This window comes from Astyanax mexicanus, chromosome 15 (assembly GCF_023375975.1).
Source record: "Astyanax mexicanus isolate ESR-SI-001 chromosome 15, AstMex3_surface, whole genome shotgun sequence".
NCBI classification, from domain to species: domain Eukaryota; kingdom Metazoa; phylum Chordata; class Actinopteri; order Characiformes; family Acestrorhamphidae; genus Astyanax; species Astyanax mexicanus.
Genome location: NC_064422.1, coordinates 23,412,740 through 23,436,857, shown reverse-complemented (window position 1 = coordinate 23,436,857; position 24,118 = coordinate 23,412,740). Strand labels below are relative to the sequence as shown.

The following is a 24,118-nucleotide window of genomic DNA, read 5'->3' as shown; positions in this document are numbered from 1 at the left end:
ATTCAACTACTAAAAACTTTAATTAACGGTAAACCATTTTTGGCCTTATTTAAAAAAAAATAGACCAGAAAATAAATCACGGATATAAGTTCATTTAAAGTAGCCTATTGGATGGATCAGCATCAATCCAGAGAGCACAGTTCAACTGATCCACAGCTCAAAACTGAGAAGATTTTAATCCCTCTAACCCACACCTGACGTTAGGCATGATGGCAATAGTTTCATGATTATTTACCCCTGGGGTTGAGTCCTTGTCTATAGGATGTATGGCTCTACAGGGACTATAGTATCAGTAATGGATGCACTTTAAGGTAGCGGACGGCTTTTATTTTAAGGGGCGTTCACAAACATTGTAAAGAAATGTTTTTTTTAAAAGGGCTCAAAATGGCCACTAGATAGCAGCACAGTTCAGTGTTTAAAGCTCACCTTCCGTCGTTTTTTCTTTCATTTTAAAATGTCTAGTTGTGGTCTCTAGTATGAATGAATGACATGTGAGCCGTTTTTGTAAAAAAAAAAGTGCTCAGGTGTCTCTGTATAGCTCTTTTTTAATGGACTGTTTTAGGGGTGTGTCCAAAATGACCGGATTCCAGCTTTGCTCATGAATATTCATACATGCAAACAGCATGCAAATATCTCTCCTCTGATTGGCTAGGAGCACTGCGACGCCCCTCCACCGCTCTGCCGCTCACTGCCTCCCACCTCCTAAAGGTGCTTACACACTGAACGCGGTACACCGCGCTGTATTCCGCTGTGCCGCCGCTCCGCTGGACCCTGGCCAGTTGTTGTTGCGTTGGGCTGCTGCTGAAGCCAAGCGTCTCCTGCTGATAATAGGCGGAGTTTTCTAAAAACCCGCCACCTCTGCGGCCGGTGTTTTGTAGTTTTGAGTCTCTACAGCCTCTGTGGATCTGTATCTTCTTTCTCAGCGTCAGAACAAAGCTCTGATTCTGCTCTTCCTCCTGTTATCTTTAAATGAGTGTAGGGAAGTGATGTACAGCTGAGGGGATTCACTAATCGCTATTATTAGTCTCTCGCGCACGTTTATTGTTGTGTGGACTACAGTTTCTCTCTAGTCGCGTGAGTTCACGTCATGCGTTTTCTGCCGAGGTACCGCTTGCCGCGAGGTCAAAGTTGAACCATGTTGAACTTTGCCCGCGGTAAGCGGTAGCGCGGTGGAGGCGTGGTTATGGGCGGGGAAACGCGCCGTTTTCCGCTCTGCTCCGCGGCAGCGACGCACCGCTCTACCGCTCTAGACACTATTGAATCCTATGGGGGTCAGCGTACCGCGCCGCACTTAACTGATGAGCGGTGATGTTGCGTCGCTTCAGCTCCGCCTCTGGGAGTTTCTCGAGCCAAGGTGGGCTGGTCTGTGAGTTTCTGCCTACGTAGGCAGAAAGATAATTCAAAATTCACCCGTTTTTCGGAGGGGGGGAGGGGGGATTTCTTTGCTTAGCTCCTGCAGACAATGGGGGCTGCAAAACAGTTTAATGTGCAGGTGTACACATTCAACTCGGAGAGACCTACTGTATTCCACAAAAAACAAGAAAAATCGGATTTTCGCGGAAGGTGACCTTTAAACAGAGACACGCTGAAGCCTTCAATAGTTGCAATTAAGAGTTGTATTCCTGCTAGGTCGGCAGTACAACTTTTAAAGACACAGCCCTCCAGTAGGCCTGAAGGTTGGCCCCTGCTTTACTAGATACATTCATGTCTGTGTATCTAATAATGCAATTGGATTTACTTTAACTGAATATTGTAAATTCAGTTAAAATATAAATTCGTGCTCTGAGATGTGGAGAGAAATTGTCGAATTTCAGTTTTATTATCTGTAGAGGATATGCTGACTAATCTGCATCGGGGCTGCAGCGATTAGTCGATATAATTGACAATTTCAATATCACCTCATCGTTAATGTGTGGGCTCATACAGGCACCACACTCTCTGTGTCTTCAAGATAAGATTAACACATCCGATAAGGGACAAGACAACAGCCGTAGCCACTGTAAATCAGCTTATTATACATTTAAACTGCATTCTCTGTGTTTTAAATCACACATTTAGTGAATTCTGTAGTCTTTGGAGTGATAGAGAGAAAGCAAACAGAGAGTTTGCGGAAGCTGCAGCCAGGGTTGCCAAGTCTGTTTCCACTTTGCCCGTCAGATTTATTCCAACATCTAAGGTTGCCACAGACCTTTACAACACAGTAGTTTCTTTTTTTAACAGCCTGAGATAAAGGCTTGAGATAAAGGTAGCCCAAAAAAACGCACCTCTGGCACTCATGACTATCAAACAAGCTTCCTTAATATAGAAGAAACTTATTACATTTTTTATTTAAAAACATGGTCAAATGTGAAGTAATATTGTCTGTTAATATTTACATCCCATTTAAATATATTTAAATCAATCGCCTGCTGTTCGGGCTGCAATTCACTAGATGCTGAAGGAACAAAAAAAAAAAGACTCAATGTCCAGACAATATAGAGTTCTGTATTAAAAACAAAAGAAGCATTTATTCAATTAGCAATTGGAAATGTGTACATGTTTTGTGAAATTTTGTTCATGCAGCTCAGAAAATCCTTTTTTGTTCCACATGCACAATGTATTAAATTTATTTGATAACCAGAAAGAGCACTCAAGTGTCACAGAGGGTTTATTTGGCCAAACATGCCAAAGGAGAGATGAAGAACCTAGAGGCAGATTTGTTAAGTGTCTGTGTGCATGTTAAAGATGTAAATGCATTATTTTTGGAAGAAAATAAAGCGCGACACTGCATTGATTAGCTGCCTCAAACACAATTTTCCATCAACTGCTGAGGAAAAGGTGCTACTGGCCAAAAATGGTCCATGAATCCCATTTAGCTGTACATTACCATTGTTTGGCCTGAAAAAAGGCTTATGAAAACTGCAAGAATCTGATTAGCCTGCAGCTGCAGCACCATGTCGAAAGAAAGTCAGACTGGGAGTTTTAAGGCGCTTTATCTGTGAAAACACTCCTCAACCTTCAACTGTATAGTTCTCCGTGCATGTTTTAAGATTAAATGTTACGAATCTCTCAAAATGAACAGTCTGTAATTAATTCCCTGTTATGTTTTGTGTGCCAACTGGTATATATCCTTTAAAAAAGCAAGAACTTATTATGGTTTAGAGCATTATTGTTATTTTATGCAACAATCAGTTCCAACCACACAATCTGACTCGTGGTAAATCATTTTATCTATGATCTCATATCTGATAAGAGCAGTTTTTGTTACCATGCTTGCATTATTACACAGATCAACCGCTAATAATTCACAACAACAGTTCCTTTACTGTAAGCAGCTGGAACTACTTTTCAAATTTTCAATATCAAAAACACAGTTAAGTTACACAAAAGCAAAAGCACGCTCAAAGCTTTGTGTTCACAGGTGATTGGGGTCGAGATGATCTTAAATAGGCTAGCACCTGTGACTAAACCACAACCATAATATAATTCATAAAAACTTCCTCTTATGGGTCATACATTATATTTAGGTTCTGTCCACATGTATTCGGATACTTATGTTAAAACATTCTCTCTCAGTTTCAGGAAAATATTGTCCACATCCACAACAGAAAATGACCCAAGCTAAAATGCTAACGTTAGCATAACAGGGGACATAAAATTCTTATGTGTAATAGTAAAACAGAGCTAGTTAACTAGCCGGGGATAAAGAACATTTTCTGCAACAACAAAGTTCCTGTTATAATAATGTGTTATTTAATAAGCAGTATCTCTCTCACACACATTCATATCATTTTTAAGAGCAGAAGGACCCCAAAACACCAAGCTAGCAAGCTAGCTATGTTTTAAAACACCCGGTTACGTGTGGTGTTAGTTAATGGAGTAATTGTGCTAAATTTCAACATCTGCATTGCAATAATGCAAGTTGCAGATCATTTAACCTTAAAAATGATCTTGTATGTTACTCCTGTGCCTTATATACATCAAAAGCATATCATAGCTGCAATTTATACAAGTTTTTCAAAACAGAACTCAAGCGAATAAAGAGAACGCTGCCAATTACATGTCAACCCCTAGCTGTGCCCTGCTTTGGTATTTGTGTAGCCTTTTGTCCTTCCCTTGATGATTTACTGATTCATGATTTGACAACACAGTATAATCAGATAATGTAACTCAGAACGTGTTTCACAAGGCAGTTTCAGCAAGCAAGATAAAGAATGCCAATCAAGATAAAGAATGACTAAGAGTACTGACTGTCCAACTGGGCTAGTCATCACTTCCTTTTCTATTGGAGAGTCTTGTTACTGGCTTATGTAATATCTGATAATGTCCATTATCATGCTAGACTGACTAGATCTGACATACTGACTAGATCTGACTGTAAACAGCTGGAGCACCAGCTATCCAGACTTCAGCTTTACACACACCCAGACACACACACACACCTCAGTTCTTTCCTTACATTTAAACAGACTGAATGCAAGCTTAATGCAACCAACACAGTTGGTCAGATGAAGCATTTTTCAAGGTCCATCAACATACCTGTTAAATACAGCGGAACAATCTTAATTTAAAGCAAATTTTACCCCCCTTTTACTGTTTTGGTTTAAAGGTTCTGAGTCACGGTTTAAAGCATGGTTAGCTCAAAACACATAAAAAATATTTTTTTATTTAATACAACAAATTTATTTTTCAAAATGTTTAAAAAGTTGAATAAAGTTGTTTATTTTGATATGTGGATTTGTAGTTTGTACAATAGGGGCAGTTTTTACATTCTTAGTATAAACTGGGTGCTGTCAAATGAGAGGAGAATTTCAGGAAACCTTTTCCACCTTTAACTAATTTGTTTTCTGTGATCACTTGACCACATTTTGATCAGACTGTGATCAAAACATACATTTGGAGGTGGAGACACATCTAAACTGCATTTAAGCCAAATGCAAACAGAATGTGTTTCCCAAATACAGTTGGGCAAGCTAAAATGCATTAACTGAAAAAGTTAACACAAGTGCTATTTACCATAATAGATACTGGTTTCTCTTTGTGTAATCTCAATAATGCGCATGTGCCAGTAGATGGTCAATCACTAAATCTAAAATTTAAAACTTTGGAGAAAGTGAAATTGAATGCCACCAGCCCACACCGGGGATGCATTTTTGTGGAAAGTGTAAACAAGACAGAATCTGGCCAAAGTATGTCCAAATACTAACTAGATAAGAAACTCATGTTAATGCCAGGTGTAAACAGCCTTGCCATATATAAAGTGCTGCACCCATATGAGGAAAACACCGCAGTGTTCCACCTCATTTAGCACACCTAATTTAACCCATGTAAACAGCAAGGCATTTGGGATGTGACTACAGGTGGAAAGTGCTGATCTTTGCAGCTGTGTGCTAAAAGGAGCCCAATTTGACACAAATTTAGCGTTCAATTTGCATGCATGAGAAGTAGGGGCTTGTCCAAGTGCCCTTAGCAAGAAAGACAGACAAACAAACAAACAAATAAAAGTACAATCATATCATGCACACCATGCGCCAAACCGTGACCTGAAGAACCACAAAACCGTTACAGCTCTACCGGCTACTTTCTGGACCATGACAAGAAAAAGCAACAAGCGGAATGATGCTATTGCTGATGCTGCTACTGAAGTGTTTTGCATGTGGGTCTTATTCTTCTTAGATTCATTTCCTTCCTGTTTTGCTGGCAGTGGTGTGAAATTTAACTAGCTCATAATGCAGACCTTTCAAACATTCACAGAAGCATCTGTGTGTATCTGCTTTAAAAGAACTTCATAAAAAAGGACATCACAGCATTCTGAAAGTATTATGTTGTAAAGGACCATGTAAACATATCCCAGAGTTAAATATTAAAAGTGATAACAGTCTTGGGAAAACAAATCAGCTCCTTTACTCCTCCATAGCTGACCAAGCCTCCTCAGCCTTCATATAGTACTGATTAGCCAGTCTGCCTTTCATTGCCTCCATGGCTGCTTCAGCTGCCTCAGTGAACAGATCACCTGCAAAGAAAGAATGGTGGAAATCACTTTTACTTCTAAATGCTGTAAAAGAAAGTAATAGAGACAATGTCATGTTTAACAAACAAGTGCTACAAATTCCTAAGAATATCAGATATTAAACAGCAGCCTTAATATTTTTAAAACATGGTAAACTTATTTCCAGTTACTGAATAGAATATTAACAGAATCATTTCATTTTTTTATGTACAGTATGTACTGATGAAGAGCTGAATTCTCTTTGTAGCTTGCTTACCTGCTCTCTGAGGGTCTGCTGTTAGGTTAAACCCTCCCATCTGAAACAGTTCAGCTTCACGAGCGAGTAGAAGATATCGTGGGTCATCCTGCATACCGTCAAACTCTCCACCCTCATCATAGTCTGTCATATTCAAAACACAATCATACCACTGCACGGCTTCCTCCCAGTCCTGAGTCCTACATTTTGGGAACACAGGTAAAAACAGAACATTACTTCATGCATGTATTAAAATAAAAGCACATTAACTATCACACAACAACAACAATTTACAGTGTTGAGACTGCTTTGACATTTACTCAAATGTTTATTTAGATTATAGTTTTGTGGCCTGGTTTGGTAACTAATTATGTATTTACTGTACTGATTTTTGTTATCATGAATCTGCATATAAATCTGCATATAGTCTGCATATAGCAATGTGATGTACATTATACACACTATAGACCCGAAAAAAATATTTCTAAAAAGCTATGTTCATGGCTGTAATATGTGTGCAATTATTTGATCTCAGCAGAACAGTACTTAGAATGCCCCTTAGTCCTACATCTGTATGGTAAGGCTGAAAACCACGGGTCATTTTTGCTTCCCTGTAAAAATGTGTGATACTTAGTTACCAAGATTTGTTGCAGGATTAAAATATTGTCACTATTGTCAGAACAAAACAAAAACAACTGTATATATTGACCAGTCCACAGTATAGTACATTCAGATATGCTTTAGGGGACTGTAGTGGCATGCTGGGTCATTGATCACAGGGTTGTGGGGTCAATATCTGGTTGCGCAAAGTTGTCACTATTGGGTCTATGATCAAAGCCATTATCTGCTAGCTTTGCTAAACTTGTGGTTTGACATGCAATGAGAACCTTTTTCATGTATAATAACAATAAAGCTAGCTAAATGATTAGTCCTGTCTTTGGACAAAAGTCAATGTACTAGAGACTTTTACTGCTGCTTTTACTGGCACTACTAAAGCATTCTGTCCATGTGTCAAAATATTGTGATACATGTGGTGTATTGTAAAAGTGTCTTTAGCTATTGTGATCTAATATTTTTGTCATATTGTCCCCAGTTACCTCCCACAAATGTATTCATATAATTCAGCAAATGCACAATGGCCTCTGTTGTATATGACTTTTCACGTTTTGAGCTCTTGGTTCTTCTTTAATTGAAATAGAGAAACACATAGAGTCTGTTGTAATCAACATTACAATGCTTGTGTTGGATAGAGATAAGGCTAAAAAACATGCAAGAGTTTCTTTATATAACACATTGGTGACCATTCTTACGCACCTGTCAGATGGGAGGTTGATGCCTGTGTCAAACGCTCTGGCCACTAACATCATGCTGGGTCTGTCTCCAGCTTCAGCCGCCTGAAGTAGAAAACGGAAGCCTTTCTTTCTGTTCTCATCACTGTCCTGTTGTTATAGTGAACAAAGTGTTACCAGTTAAAACCCAGAGACATTTTGTAAAATGGGATTAGAGGATTAAATGGTGATCTTCTGTTTTGTAAAGACAGAGAAAGAAAATTACCTCCAGTTCGAGCTCAGATAGAATGTGATGTGGCAGCTGCAGATAGCACTGGCCAAGAGCTACAATAGCCTCCAGCTCGCCACACATGGCTGCCCTTTCCAAATGATACAAAGCTGACTTCTGGTCCCATGGTGCATCCTTCTCACAGAATCTTCCGGCCTCATGGTACCGGACCATGGCTAGGTGAACCTGAACATTCACAAGCAAAAAAATCCAGACTTTAGAGATTGAGTATTTAGGATTAGAAATTTAACTGCTTCAATACTGAAAAGACAGTGATAGTTAGGAAATAATCAAATGTAATTTAATTTCTACATGTAGATTATTATTAAAGACATGAAAACAATTAAGGAACACATATGGAATTACGCAGTAAACAAAAAAAAGTTCGGCCTCCACAATCCCCTGACATAAGACAACTGAGATGGGTGATTAGGGATGAGCTGGACACTTTGAAAAAGGTGTATCCAAACTTTTGACTGGGACTGTACTTTCATGTATTACAAATTGTTCTAATTCAAATAAATTGTATGCATTACTTATAATATGCTATATTTCTTTTACTGAAATGGAATTAAAGTGACATTAGCTCTCAGAGTTACCGTCCAACACCTAAGTTATGTCTGATGATTTGATCAATGTTATACTGGTTAATTTACAATAAGGGCTTAATAAGTAAGAACTGAAAAAAGATTCAAGATTCAGTTTTAATAATTTATTTACAACTCGATGCATAAAAATGCTGTATAAACAGCAAGTAATTTTTATGGCAGTTTTGTTAGATTAGTTAATGTGGCCGTGTATAACTGCATCACTCATATGTGTTTCCTAAAAATCTTTGGTGGTGTCCTAATCAGTTGACGTATTGAAAAGTGAACAAGTCAATGAATTAACCATTTTGAACAGAGTGAGCTTCTGGAGGAACTAAACAAATATTTACAGTGTCTGGAGGTCACAGAGAAATCAGCAACCAAACCGGTGTTTTATTCTTTTGAATAAAAACAATTACCTTGCCCAAAACAGACTTGCCGATTTTCCTTTCAAGCATCAGATTGTTCAATCTCTCCACCTCTACTGCTACACAGGAGGGTCTGTGAATATGGGCACGGGATGAATGGAAGAAACTCCATTTTTCCTCTGTGAGCTGAAGGGTAAAAAAATAGAAAAGATATTAGCATAGTTGTACCGAGTCTGTAAATGAAGAGATACTATTCACATATGTGCAATGAATGCATATTCTCTTCAATGCAAAAACAAGCTCTACTGTCAGGGATACAAGCTCAAATCAAAGTTATGTAATGCATTATGTAATGTATTTAATGCACTGTATTTGCTGGAGAGAGCAGTAACTCTGCTCTTCAGCTAAAGCATTCACAGGACCGGAGTGCTCTCCTTTAAAGTATGCTGCATAATCCACCATGCAGTGTTTTAAACTCCAGCTTCTTTCTAAAATACTCCAAACATGCACAGTCCTGTAGAGCCTCTGTTGTACCGAATTTTGTCTTATAAAAAGTAAAGGAAAGTACTTGTACAGCTTATTGACCCACAATGCTCTCAGGCTACAGTGCGCACTCTCTCTCTCTCTCTCTCTCTTTCTAACAGCAGGAGTGATACTGCACATGTGAGTACACTTTAAGAGCTGAAGGCAGTCATGCTGATAACACACAGCTGTACAAATATAAAATAAAGAAGGGACTTATTCCAGTCATTTCACTATCTTTTTCAGTATACATTAGGAATATTATGTTCTGTCCTTATTTGTTACATATTAATGTGTCTGTTCTGAGTTTCCCCTCACAGACCACATGACCAAGTCCTGCTTCACCTTGGATAAACATACTGCCTGACAGGCACTTGAAAGCAGAGTGAGTGTTCTAACAATCACAGTTTACACAAGAACTTACATTAGTGTCTTTGGATGAAGTGTGTTTCGAAAAACGATTACATGGTTACGTTGCTTTTTTGTGGGATCACATTTGTATTTGTTTAAATGCGTACTGGGTGCATTTCCATGTTTTTATATTTTTGTAACTTGGTTTTATCAAGATATAATCCTGATACTCAAGAAGCATGAAGTGACCAGTTGTAAACATGGCCTATGTATGTACATAGAACTGCACTTCATTAACATATCTTCTATCTCCAAAGCAAAAAAAAGAATTGGTAGCAATTAAAGAATTGGCTTGATATGATTTAAATGATTCATCTGGACAGTAAATGAAAGTAGGCAAGCCTCAGAGCTCTGTATCCTGGCTGTGTGGAGTCTCCCAAAAGCTACAGCTGGGGAAAATTAAATCAATCTTCCAAGTTAACCTAGAATTGTCGACACTGTCCCCAAAGAAACTAAATGAAAAGGTGAAAAAGAAACACAAAATCACTAGAGGTTAAATTTTTTTTTTAATTATTCTAACAAATTAAAAAGCCAAAGTACGAATGTTCTTCACAAAAAATGCTTTAGCCTGGTCCAACAAGCAAATACTTTATATCATATTTTCAATACCAAAGAAAGAAGCAAACAAAACATTATCTGGTTCTATGTTAAATTTTCAGAAAGAATAGATCAACCTCTCAATATGGAAGAAAGTATGAGACAGAGGGTAAGGGAATGCAGGGATACCAGTGTTTTAGTATTCATTCACCAAACACAGTGCAATGCTGACTGTGGTGCATGCAGGAAATCACCGTGTGAGAGTCAGGGCTGTTTACAGTAAGGGACAGCTTGCTGGCATTAAGCACCGCTTTCTGCTGGGGAAGGTGAGAGGAGGGTGAGACTGATGAACATTAGAGATTATTGGTAATGCAGGTAGTGCTAAAGATAGAACCACCGTAAATCAGTGTGAGAAGACAAGAGGTTAGACAGATGAGGGAATGGGAGTATACTGGATTAAGTGATTATGGATTAGACTCTGAAACAGGAAACGCTTGTATTTACCCTGCGAACACTGTCTTCATCCGATTCGGAATAATGTCTGTTGTAGGCGGGTCGAGCCTACGTCAACGTATTAAAAAAAACATGCTGTCATCTGTAGAATCCAGTCAGCACTGCATTCAGTCCTTGCAATGGACTGAACATTTACTTTTTTGAAATAAATCACAATCTGTCATATCCATAGCTTATGGTGTCTATACATATCTCTGTCACACAAGAAAACTACAAAACAGCAACTTTACTGAAGGAGGAAATTAGTGTAACCAGATTTTGAAGCCAGTCAAATTTAATGGTCCAAATTTGACATAACATAAAGAACAACTTCCAAATTAAACAATTGTCAAAATTTCTAAAACGTTAAACTGACCAATACAGTGAGCAGGAAAAAGAGAAAAATAAATACCCGGTCATGATGTTCAGCCAGGTCTCCTTCACTGCGTCTTTCACTGGGGTATCCACTGTCTCCTCCACTGTCTGAAGCCTGGGAATGGAAAATCATTTAGTCTCCAGCCGTCATGCCTCATGACATCGATACTTATGTTACACTAACGCTAATACGCTTACTAAAACTTCACACTCCACAGCATGAGGCACTCTTCACACTCCTACCTTGTGGTCTGTGTTGTTTCTGTCTCCTTCGTTCATTTCATTCATGAATGACCAACCTGCAAGTATACGAAAGCACATATAGGGAAACAATATAAAGGCAGACAACTTGATAACCATAAAAACAAAATAGGCTAGTATAGCAGAGAACTGATTTAGAACAGTGGAACTGATTAAAATTGTATTACAACATTATAATTACTGTTTATCATTATGGGCAAGCAACCAACTATGTAATTTTTTATTGTGTTGAAACTGAGTGATGAATGACCAATAGAAATGCTTTAAAATAAAAAAAAAAGATACCATTTGACTTTTTAAAGTCAGGGTAAGAAATGTGGCATAAATGCTTTATTTTTCGGATTCTTTTGGACAAAATAAATTATTTAAAAAATGTTAGCAAAACTGCTGATTTTTATTCAACATCCTATACAAACCCCATAAACAGGACAAATGTATGCTCTTTTTTAATAACAGAACATGCAACAAATTCTGACAGTTTCCTAAGAAAAGCATTGTGTAGTGCTGTGATGTAATTTACCCTGATCTTGGTAACTGATCTTATCGTGATAATTGGATTGGTAAGAGGTGTTCTAAAGAATCCTAATTCAATCAAATCCATGTGAGATTTTACCCAATGGCGATCGGTCCACAGAGACGCCGAGACTAAGGGGAGAGCAGGGAACTGATTCTGCATCACTGAGGTTCTCATCAGCTGAGGAGGTTTCCGAAAGGCGGGAGAGATGAGGGGACATATGGGTGAAAGAGGTGGTCCGAACCCTGGGGGAACCACACTGTTCCTCACAGCCACGGAGCATGGTCTTGGCTGACTGCTGCACAGCAAGATAATAAACAAGTATGAATCAGAATTTTGCCATTTCTGAATTACACCACAAAACTAAACGTTTAATTGTTTTTTACTTATTATTTTTCTAATTTTATCCCACTTTTCACCCAATTTAGCAACACCAATATTCTACCCACTCAGCTTTATTCCCCCTATCACTAGCAATTCTGCAACAACAGGAAGGTGCTGCTGTTGTAGAATTACAGAGTAGCCAGGGCTCCGATACATCAGCTCATAGATGCCAAGGCCAATTGTGCTCTCTCAGGGCTCTGGCTGCTGATGGCTATAGTGGCAGTGCCTTAGTCCACTCAACCAGTCGGAGCCCAGAATGTTGTTTTTATAAAGGTAACAAGTAAGCTTGGTCTACTAAAAACTTTAATCACATTTAATTTATATTTACAAAAATAAACCAAAGAAAATATATTTAAAACAATGATGTAAAAATGGGCCAACAACCAATCTGTTGCTTGTTACTATGTAGTTTGTCCTTATATTGTATACTAATCATTCAAAATCTCTCTAGAAATTGTCCAATTCTATTAGAAAACAACTATTTATTTAAATTAAATGACGTCTGAATTTTTTGTGTCCTGTAAGGATTAATGATACCTTTCTAAACTCAAGTTTTGCAGGACAGTTCTGATGGTATTAAGAATATTAAAAATACTTAAGACACTTAAGAACTAACCAGCAGCTTATTGGTGCAGTCCAGCTGAGTGCTTTCTGCAGGGGCCACATCAAAAGGTGTGAGACCCATACTCTTACAGATCTTGTTACATAGGTGAGAGTGGAAGAACAGGGCCATGCCACGAACACCTTAAAGAAACAAGGCACACAAACAGAGACAACACTTGAAACTATTTTAGTTCTACTATTATATGCATACTTTGACTCTGAGCTTGTTTACTCTACTGTCACTAAATGACTTTTACTAAATGACTGCATGCACAGAAAACTGAGCAATTATGAAAGTGGTTGCTGAAAAGATAAGCAGAGATAAATACCCAAGTTGCCATCACCAAAGTCTGTTCCCTTCTCTGTGTGGATCTGAGGGTCTGTGTAGAGATCGCCAACTCCCTGAATGTCCACAACTATCAGCTGGTGACCAGAACGCTCGAATGTGAAGTGACTGAATGCCTATAAAGATAACAGTGGTCACGTATTAAACAGACAGCTGGTGGAAAAAAAACAATTAAAAAACATGTACATCAGAGCTACTGTTGTCAATGTTAAAAACAGGTCAACAGACCACTTTTATTTGTTTAATTTTCAGTTTGTTAGATATAAAGCAATTTATTTGCAAAAGGCCTCAAATAATGTGTGGGGCTGTGCAACAAGCTCTTACTGTGAAAAGCTCAAACAATAAAAGAATTTTGATCAAATCCAACTTCTGAAGCTAGTGATATTCTCAGAATAAAGGTATGTCCAATATTTACTAATCTATTAAAAATGTTTGAAAGTTACATAGATGTTGAGAAGCAGAATTTTTATTCCACCTTTCAGAACTGAACTTTGGAGATGTGAAAAATCTTAAAATGAAACTCATTAGGACACCCCAGAGCTCTCCTAGCAGTGCTGGGAACGTGAAGACTAGCTTGTACTTCCGTGGAATCAAATAAAGCCAGCCAACACATCTTATTAAACTGCTACTAAAGCAACATCCTGACAATTTTGATACGTCAGCAAACAGACACCAGCACTGGCTAGTATTGTGCCTACCCACAGAGACAGAGTCTTTTTATGCTCCTTGTCACAAATGGCAAAGGTTTGATCTCTAAATAAAATGCCAACGCTTTGACAGCTATACCACTCAGAAACCCCATTAATGGAAATTAAATTACTGAGGAGTGGTCTCTGATATTTGCACCGTAACATTATATATATTCAATGTATCTTATGTATAAGATGTTTTTTGAGTCTTTTATGTGCATTTTCAATTACTGTACCTGGGGTGTGAGCCGTATATTATCATCCCTCACGAAGCCAGAGTTGGAATTGTATTTGATGTACTGCCCCTCGATGTAGTGCTCCAGGTGGTAAAGTGGTTTCCCTGGGCGAGATGCCATTTCCACAACACACATCTGCATAATGTCCACCTGATGGCCAACAGGAAGAGGACAAAACAGACAATGGAATAAACAGTGTGGTTTCTGGAGTAAACGCTTTACACAGTTTGTTAAAAGCAGAACTAAAGATCTAAACATCTATAAATAGGTACCTGTTTTGGAGGCCTGTGGCGATTGTACTCCTCACCCCACAATTTAGCTTCCATTTGTAACCTTACATCCTCAAAGTAAACGTCTCTGTCCACAGTCTCCATGTACCGCTTAGCCACATAGTTTGAGGCACATTTCCAGTTGCTGCTGTGAGAGAAGTTTGACAACTTCTTTCTGCAAAAAACAAACAAAGAAACAAAAAAAAAAAAAAAAAATCACCAAATGGATAGAGATATGCATGAAGAACAACATAGAACAACATGTGAGGAAGGAGCCCTTGCAAGTTGTCTGGTCAATATTATAAACTAGTACAGACAAAGCAAACAAAATTTTATATATACAAAATATATATATATACACATATATAAAAGTCTCTTTAAGACTAGACATCAGTATTGCCATTATTGTGACAACTACATTGACGTTTGAATGTACATTAGCTACAGCGCTTAAGGCAACATTACATAACACACTGTGAAGGACTCCTTTCAGGGGGCAAAGTTATCACCTGATCAGGAATTTGTGGAATGCAATTCTGGGTAAAGAGTGAAATTTAACACCACTTACGTTCGGTAGCACTCTCTCATGGCCCCTTTTCCAAAAGGCTGTAAAAGAAATATATTTCTAAATGTTAGTAAATAATAAAATAATAGCTATAGTGGCTCCCACAATTTTGGAACCATCTGATCAAAATATTATATTTCTGGGATTACCTAATTGCGTGAACAATAAAGTAACAGACATCTTAATAATATATTCACACAATTTTACATGCCACATCTAATTAATTTAAATGGATGATCTATAATAAATACATAAAATAATAATAATAATAATAATAATGTTGTAAAAAGGTGCCATAATACCTGAGAGGACATCTTAATGAACACTTGGTCCTGTACCCAGTCACCTGTAATGGCATTATACCTAAAACATAAACAAGAGCATTTAGTCAAACTGATAAGATGTTTAAGGGTGATCATGCAAATGTGTTATAAATGCAAAACGAAAGCTTATGTCTATACTACCTAAAGTAACCTGTAATTTTTATTGCAATACCGGCCTCTGCAGCTCATTTTAAACAGTGTGCTACATACTACATTAAAACAATTATCCACTTTTTTTTTTGGTGTCCAGATTACTCAAGGTTTTATGAACAAACATAAATGAATATGGTCTTTTATAATCAGGTTGCATCAAGAAATGGTTCACCAATTTGTTGAAATTGAAATATTGTAAGACGTACAACAAAAAGTGCTACATAGCAGTATAATTATGAAGTATTAAACAATATACAGGCCATGTTTTATTAAAAGGCTTAACTGAAGGAATAAATGAATTAATTAATTAATCAAATCAGTAATGCTACACAGTTCAGTCAAGTATGTCAGTGTCACTATTTTCCTATTTATACTAAAATAAAAAGATAAATCATAGGAGAGGACAGAGACGTGCAAGACATGCACAACCGCTCTAGCACACAGCCTTTATTTTCACATGTAAAGTTTGCACACGCTGTACCATGTGAAGAATTCCATCAGGCGCACAACTCGTGCGTCTGTGTGTGTATGTGTGTGTCTGCACAGGCACACAGCCACTAGCTGTACATCAAGATTGGAAGGGAATTACGTTACAGCCGTTTTTAAAGTTGGCACATAAAAGGGAACATAAATCCACATGTCTCTCTGCAAGTCCAGCTTCATATCGCTGTTATCGATTACTACACATAAACACCCATTTGTTCAAAGGCATTTAGCTGATGTGAAAATGGAACTGGGTCAGTCGAACAGGGTTTAAAAAACTGATCATTTATTTCTCTCCATACAGACTGTATTAATACATGATTCAAGCGCATGAAACAACCACAAATTACTGAATTTAAATATACCAAAAAAGACTATAGTCAAGACAGGACTCAATTTGTCTGTGTCATTAACATAGTAAATAAAACCAAGAAGTGTCAGTGTAGGGCAGTATGTTCATTACAATATAAAACATGTCGATATTAAAATTGAACAGGTTGTCTTCTGTAGATGTAGTGACAAGATGACCTCCACATTTTCGGATACAGGATGCTTAACTTTCTATCAGTTTTATGTGTACAGTTAAGAAGATGAGTGACATTGTAGAATAGAAATATGAGATCATTATTTACACAATGCATTACACTACTGAGATGAAAAAAAAGAAAAAGGCTAGGTTTATAAAGTAAATGAATAAATTGGAAATATTCTATGGTAACACTACATGATATTTTGCCATCTGAATGAGAACAATTTGATGATTGTATATGTAAAAATTAAATGTTTGAAAACTGCAAAATAACTCTTAAACGTTATGAATTTAAATTGGCCCGTTGAAAATACTTAAAATAATATATGTTCTTGACCCAGATACTGATAATATTATTTAGGGTCCCAACATGGAGGCTGTTGTTGCTGGTGGACAAGAAAAGTAACACGTAATGCTACAAACCTGTATCTAATGCAGGGCTCAGTCTCAACTTCTTCCAAATGGAACTCGGCCCAGGGGTCTGGCATAGCTCTAGCTTTTTCAATAGCATGTTTCCAAGTGGCCTATGGCAGAGAGAAACAGTGCTCAGATTTCAGCTTCTCTGCAAAAGCCTCAGTATTCCTCCCACACAAGCACTCCCATACTATTACATCTGGACAATGATGATTGATGTTTTTCCTTTTTCCTGTGTAGGATTTAAATAGCAAATGTGCAATCAAAACAGTGGGATAAAAGGAAAGGAGCACAGACAGGCATGGGTAGCAATACGTGAGGAATGCTATAATAAATCTAAAGACAGAATTATCAAAATAAAATAAATTAATAGGTCATTAAAAGGTCCACCGAGCACTTTACTAGGAACACTATACTATAACTGGTAAACACACTCTCCTCTTTGGCTCAATTCTTAACAGCATGAATTCCACAAGATTTAGGAAACATTGTCTCTGGTCCATTCTAGTCCATTTTGACATAATTGTGTAACACAAATCCTGTAGGTCTTTCAGGGGAACTTTTACACTACCATTCTCCCTGCCAATCTACCCCATTCATAGAGTGTTCTATTGGATTTAGATCCACTGAAAAAACACTGAACTCATGGTCAAATTTCTGAAGCCAATTGTTTTAAGTTTTGCTTTGTGCATGGGCTGGACATGGGCTGGACATACGCCATGAAGATGGGTGAACTGGGCTGAGAAGGAATGCACATGGTCAGCAACAATACTAGCATTTAGGCGGTGGCATTCAAGCGATGACTGATCGATACTGACAAGCCTAATATGTGCCAAGAAAACATTCCTGATTCTTGTCAAAATTCCTGATGCTGCAGGCCTGCACATGTATGACTTTATGCACTGCACAGCTCCCACACTGGCTGTTTTTTATAATTGAATTTGAATGAATTTGACTATATGAATTTGACTATAAATACTACTAATAAAGTGCTTAGTGAGTGTAAAGCAGTTCGTGGTTCTGCATGCAATGCTACATCAATGAAAAGCAGACATGCCTTAGATACTGTATACAAGTAAACAAGATACTGTAGCAGAGTACCGGTAGCCTATTTTTAGCCATTTGGATCATCCGCGCCGACCAGCGAGTACGTGTAGATATACATGTGTTCCCTATTTACAGAGAACTCCATCTAGAAGTCATGAGATCACGTCAGAAAGTAATACGCACATACAAATATACCTTGTTAGATATAATTCCAAGTAATCATGAGGCTAATGCAAATGTATGAAAGTGCTATCCCTTCATTTATCTATTGGTACATGCGCCCAGACATTTTTCAGTAAGACATTACAGACTGTACTGTAATCGGTTTATCATTATTTGGACCAAAAACAAATATATGATACTATGTTAAGCACTAAACATTAATTAAATTATTACTAAATAATAATTATTCAACATTTATGATTTCATGATTACTTTTCAGTGGTTTATTTAATTTCATTATGGTTGTTTTCTTGTGGGGGGTAAGCTGCTAAAACACTGAGCAGGAACAGGTGACGCAGAAAAGGGGGTGGAACTCCTATTGTGAAGGAACAGCATGCGTACCAAAGGAAGCCAGAGAAAGAATGGATTAATGAGTAAGGGAAAAGAAAGAAGTGAACAGTGCAGAGAGGCTAGAAAGTACTGAACGTTGAAAAACTTGAATGTTGAACATACCCGACCTTTCTCAGTTAAAGAACCAAACCTGACCGATCGCACCTCTGGCTCCTTATTTTTGTTCTAAATAGATAGGGGAGGAGGAGGTAGACACAGTGGAGAGTTAGAAAGACGTAAACTACACAGTAGCTACATTAGGATTGCTAAATACTAAATAACTTCAATGCCTAGATTTTTTAAAATGGACCACAACTGAATCTGAAAAGACCAGGCTTGCATGCATCAGTATTCAGAGCCTAACTGTGCTGAAGAAGGACTTAAACAAAACCCAAATGTATAAAAAGACAGGACACCATGTGTCATGACATGCATCGAGAGACTTGAGTGCTTGTCTAAACCTACCCACAGAGATAAAACACTGTGTCATGACTTCCTGTTCTTTAAACAAGGTTTAGTGAAGCAGCTGCTGGTTACCCTTGAAGCATGTGTTTCAGACAGGGCTCCTTCTCCATATATGGGAGAAAGATTGTACAAGAGAATGCACGACCATTTGTAACGGTATTGTAAAAACAATATGTTGTGAAAGGATTGCAGCATTAGGAACACCTTTAATTAGCAATAAGATGCTACTAAGATTATTGTAATATGTTCTAAAGCTTACATTAAAGGCTTCTTTGTATTTTATGTAAATTAAAGAGCCCAACCTGTTGTGACTGACAAGGACGTGTCATAATAAAGATACATCACTGACTAGGGGGTGCTATTTTTAACCCAAAAAAGCCCATGCTGATATATATGTCACACGCCCTTTGAAAGATGTGTAAAGTTCCTAACATCACAGAACAGTATGTGAACTGGTATTTATGCAACTCATCTTATTTTTTTTTATAGAATGTAGGAGTGTTGGGTTAGTGCTGGATATAAAACTAGCTCCTTTTAAAAGTGCATTACTTGCTTCTATAGCTCAGTTACAACCATTTAACTATTCAAATGCTTAAATCAATGTTTTACGTTCCTTAGAACTATTTCTGACCTGATTTCAAGAACAAAAATGTTAGAAAAAATGGTTAGGAAATTGGTGGTGTCATTTATGTTACATCATAATTTTAACCTCAAAATATTTAGTCATGTGCCCACAATAAGAAACAAACATGAACGAGCTGCTCACTGTTTTTATCTGATTAAATTCATTTTGGATTTGGTATCAATATTCCGAAATGTGTCTTGGCTCTTATGGGTTAATATTTCAAGAAAACTTCTCATAAATGAAAAATCAACTTAATTAACAAAAAATATTTTTTATATATATATTTAAAGTTGTTTTCATTCACATATTTTTAATAAATTCAAGTAAAGCTTCGTTGTTTGGTATAAATTGTTCTGTCTTTTTGGCAGAACAGTGGAAGTGTTTTTTAGCGGTTTTCGGGCAAACAGTTTTGATCGCCTAATGTGTCAACGCATCTCTATTAAATACGTAAGACATGAGGAACACATTAATGAAACATACAAAATAAAATGTTCCTCACCTTGTAAGTGAAAGAGTTTTTGGGCAGGGAGTTAGAAAGCTGCCTGTTGTTGGCAATGTTCTTGAGGTAATCGCAAATTTCCTTAGTAGGACTGACAGGGTCATCAGTGATGGGGCAGATATAGAAGTCGTCATCGTCATCATCAACTGAAGGGTCGCGTCCAAAACGCACAACCCGTTCACCACTACTCCTTTTTAGGCTGCCCACCTCCTCCATACTGAACATCAGCTCGTCGTCTGCCATGGTGTTGTTGTTGGTGTTATTGAGTGAGTGACAGGCTGGAACTTGCAGGATTGTTGACAGCTGAAATACATACATGAACACAAAATTTAGGCAAGTCTAACAGGACAATGAATGACAATAACTCTCAGAAAGTCTTGGTAGCTAGGTTCACGTAGCTGTGACATATTTAGCTAAATGAACACCTATTCAGGTAGGTTAAACTACACATTGAAAACGCTTATTTTTGTTTATAGTAAACTTAAATGGCTTTACCTAGCATGCATGTGAATAAACAGCTTTAAAATATACATATAAATAGAGTTTTTAAGCTAAGGTTAGCATATTAGCAACAGTATTAGCTAACTGCCATATGCATCTGAATAGCTTAGTTAAACTAGCTGTCCAATCCCCACATATTCGACTCAAATGAGCCAATCAACATAAAGTAGCAAGCAGGAATAAATACAAAACCCCTACTCGTGTAACCTAGCTAGTTCTGGAAAGCTGTTCAGATTGTGTGGAGCTACAGAAATGAAGCTGCTACCAGCTAAAGAACACAATGTGTCATTGTATGAGCTGCAATCTAAAGTAAACATAAGAGGACGCGGATGGCTACACGCCTACCTTTGGCTTGTATAAACCAGGCTATTCACGGGAAGAAGGCATGTCTGTCGTTCACAGGTGGAGCTTCTTCTCTTCCTTTCTCTGCTGTCCAGGCCCAGGTGCAGGTGCGTTAAATCCTGTGAACGCTTGTTGATTTGAGCTCTTCGTTTCAAGGGAAATTTCAGCTGCACTGTGTGACTGACTATCCCTGAAACAGCTCTCGTCCCATTTAAAGGTGCAACGTGTCCTCCTCCCCCAGCCGCAGCAGCAGCAGCTCTGCCTGCCCTGCTGCCTGTTTTTGAATGCACTTTCAGGGAGGTGGGGGCAGTAACATTAGCCTGCTCCACTGCACTGTCACCCTGCCATGACCCTGCTGCGCCCTCTAGAGGACCAAACCCCCACTCTCTGACTTGGTGAGGGTTACAAAAGAATAAATAAATAAACCCAATATAATAAAACAGTACAGTGTTGTCTGGATGTGCCCCATAAGCATAAGCATGTTTTTCGAAGCTTAAACTCCTGTTTAGAGCTGTAGCTGAATACATAGCTCTAACACTCTCAGCCTTCAGATTAACGCTGTGTTATTAGTGCAGGTTTCCTCCTGCAGGGATTATAGTTACTGTTAATAGGGGAGTAGTGGTGCTGGCAACAGTGGACCACCAGAGGTCCCAGTGAGCGACACAAGCAGGCCGTGATTAGAGTACAGCCCGTCCACAGCGCCATGCTTTTGAGTACACGCCATGCTTTGAGTACACGGAGTGCACGTAGCGCACACGCCCACTAACACACACATACACACTCAGAGAGAGAGAGAGAGAGAGAGGGAGAGGCGGACAGAAGCAGCACACATAGCTATCTACAAAAATACACATACGTATGCCAAACCTCAGGGGTGCTTGTGGTGTTAGGAGAAGTGAAAAGTAAACACGAGGTCCCCCTTTCTCTTAGTGTAAAATAAAAACATAATTTCAAAGCTACAGTTTTGCACCTTTAGCCCAAGTTAAAGGCCCAATTAGCCACCAGGATATCTAACTAACCTAGCCACTTCACTATGGTTTACAGTTTTACTTATTTTTGTAACTTAGGCTGATTTATCCCAATTCACAGACCACACTGCAAACCTAAAATATCCTGCAAAATGAAGCAATGCAAACAAAACTATATGTAGCATTATCAGAATCAGAACAAAATAGCACCCACTTAATTCATTTCACCAGATTGTTCTGCTGTTTTAACTGCAAAACGTGTGTAAAGCAGAAAATGTGTTTTAAGTGTTGGAGACTTGAGTGTGGCAGTGTGGCAGTTTAAATAATTCTGATATGAACTTGTTTTCTTTGCATTATTTGAGGTATGAAAGCTCTGCATCTTTTTTGTTATTTCAGCTATTTCTCATTTTCTGCAAATAAATGTTCTAAATGATTATATTTGTATTTGGAATTTGGGAGAAATGTCTGTAGATTATAGGACAAAACAACAATGTACACTTTACTCAAACATATACCTTTAAATAGCAAAATCAGAGAAACTCATTCAGAGACTGTAGCGATCTCTTAGATTTTTTCAGAGCTGTAAGTTATATCAATATAACATTAACATAAATAGCCTAGCGCTAGCTAACTAGCACGTTGACTACTGGTTAAGACGTTTCGGTTAATTATCACTTAACCAACCAATTTTATCTTTGTTAATAACATAGAGTAAACTAACACTGTGCAGGACGTGACTAATGCTAACGTCTGGAGCATGTTTCACAGAAAATAAATGTTGAGAAATGTTTGCTAGCCAGTTAACGTTAAAACTATGAGAATCCATTAACGCCATTCATGTAGCCATAGTTAGATAACTTAGCTAGCGCAGCTAACATACCTAGCTAGCTGAATAACTAAAGTTACAGTTTAAGACATTTCGGGGAATTATCATTTAACCAACCACCGTTAGCGTTGCTATTTATACATATTTTTAAAACTGTTAAACTGTAACTTTACAGGACATACTTAACATCTGGAGCACGTTAGCTAAGTTCAGATAGTTAACGTTAGCTAGGTTGGCTAACTAGCTTAGTTTTCTAGGTAACTTAGGTTGTTTAACGAGCGAGCAACAACAGTGAGTAAGACCTATGTAAATGAATTTACCTCAGCTCTGTGTCTTACAAATAATAAACATAACAAATAATAAATAAATCAGTGTACGCTAAATCCCAAATTCTCACATACATTTGTAACCAATAAGTTTAACTAATTTTAAACGAACTATTAACGATTATAAAATATGATCTGCAGGTCTTAGTTTCTTAAGCCCGAGTTCAAACGCTGCTCCTCTGCGGTAGCGTGGCCGAGTGGTCTAAGGCGCTGGATTTAGGCTCCAGTCATTTCGATGGCGTGGGTTCGAATCCCACCGCTGCCAAACCCTTTTGAGCTTTTTTTAAACGAAGCTGAAACACATTTTGACTGTAAGGATATTAATATCATCACTACCACCAGCGACAAAACAGGGGTCAGTTATTTCAGTCAGACTGCGCTTTCTCTTCGGGTCTCCCCTTAATAATTTGCAGTCCGCGTGCCTCTCTACACTGTTCAGTTCAGCTGCAGCGCCACACCGTGGTTAACTTTTATCATCTTTTATTTGTGTTTTCAGAACAGAACTCAGGCTTTTTCATTTCTTATGACACCACCTTTATGTGTTTTAGTGTAATTTTAGTATTTATTACACAGCAAATGCCGTATAGAACTAATGTAAATGTTATTAATATATATATATATATATATATATATATATATATATATATATATATATATATATATATATATATATTTTTTTTTTTTTACTTTTTCCACAACTATTTGTATGAATGTTTGAGCTGATGCTGTCAAATGCAGCTTTTAGTCTTTTTCCCCCTGATGTGTTTGCTCTTTGTGTATACAGATTAAAAACCTGGAATATAAGGATGATCACAAGTCATCAAACCAAACTGAACTGCTTGAATTTGAAATCAATTGAAATATTGATTTCATGACTCTTAAAACTTTATGAATATGAGCTTGTTTTCTTTGCATTATTTGAGGTCTGAGTGCTCTGCATCTTTTTTGTTATTTCAGCCATTTGTCATTTTCTGCAAATAAATGCTCTAAATGACAATAGTTTTATTTGGAATTTGGGAGAAATGTTGTCCGTAGTTTATTGAATAAAACAACAATGTTCAATTTAGTCAAACATATACCTATAAATAGCAAAATCAGAGAAACTGATACAGAAACTGAAGTGGT

The 24,118-nt window shown here is 37.7% G+C and overlaps 1 protein-coding gene and 1 non-coding gene across 7 annotated transcripts; one reads left to right on the top strand and one right to left on the bottom strand.

Annotated features, from left to right (window-relative positions):
- Window positions 1-2,475: 2,475 nt before the first annotated feature.
- Window positions 2,476-21,190, bottom strand: eef2k (eukaryotic elongation factor 2 kinase). 6 transcript variants are annotated; one of them, XM_022669212.2, is made up of 20 exons: window positions 20,877-21,190; window positions 20,031-20,333; window positions 18,565-18,627; window positions 16,852-16,952; window positions 15,243-15,303; window positions 14,944-14,981; window positions 14,379-14,550; window positions 14,107-14,256; window positions 13,165-13,297; window positions 12,849-12,976; window positions 11,948-12,146; window positions 11,317-11,372; window positions 11,111-11,188; window positions 10,711-10,767; window positions 10,461-10,523; window positions 8,788-8,922; window positions 7,779-7,967; window positions 7,539-7,663; window positions 6,246-6,424; window positions 2,476-5,992 (listed from the first exon to the last, which is right to left on the bottom strand). In XM_022669212.2, the coding sequence occupies exons 2-20, from the start codon at window positions 20,271-20,273 to the stop codon at window positions 5,883-5,885; spliced, it is 2,280 nt and encodes a 759-aa protein (XP_022524933.2). In that variant the 5' UTR covers window positions 20,274-20,333; window positions 20,877-21,190; the 3' UTR covers window positions 2,476-5,882. The 6 variants fall into 6 exon arrangements, with proteins under 6 accessions (XP_022524933.2, XP_015461813.3, XP_022524934.2 ...); XM_015606327.3 differs by having other exon boundaries at window positions 10,461-10,520; window positions 20,877-21,189; XM_022669213.2 differs by lacking the exon at window positions 18,565-18,627 and having other exon boundaries at window positions 20,877-21,188.
- Window positions 21,191-23,176: 1,986 nt separating this feature from the next.
- Window positions 23,177-23,258, top strand: trnal-uag (transfer RNA leucine (anticodon UAG)). Its single transcript has one exon. It is a non-coding gene; the product is annotated as a tRNA-Leu (tRNA).
- Window positions 23,259-24,118: the final 860 nt, after the last annotated feature.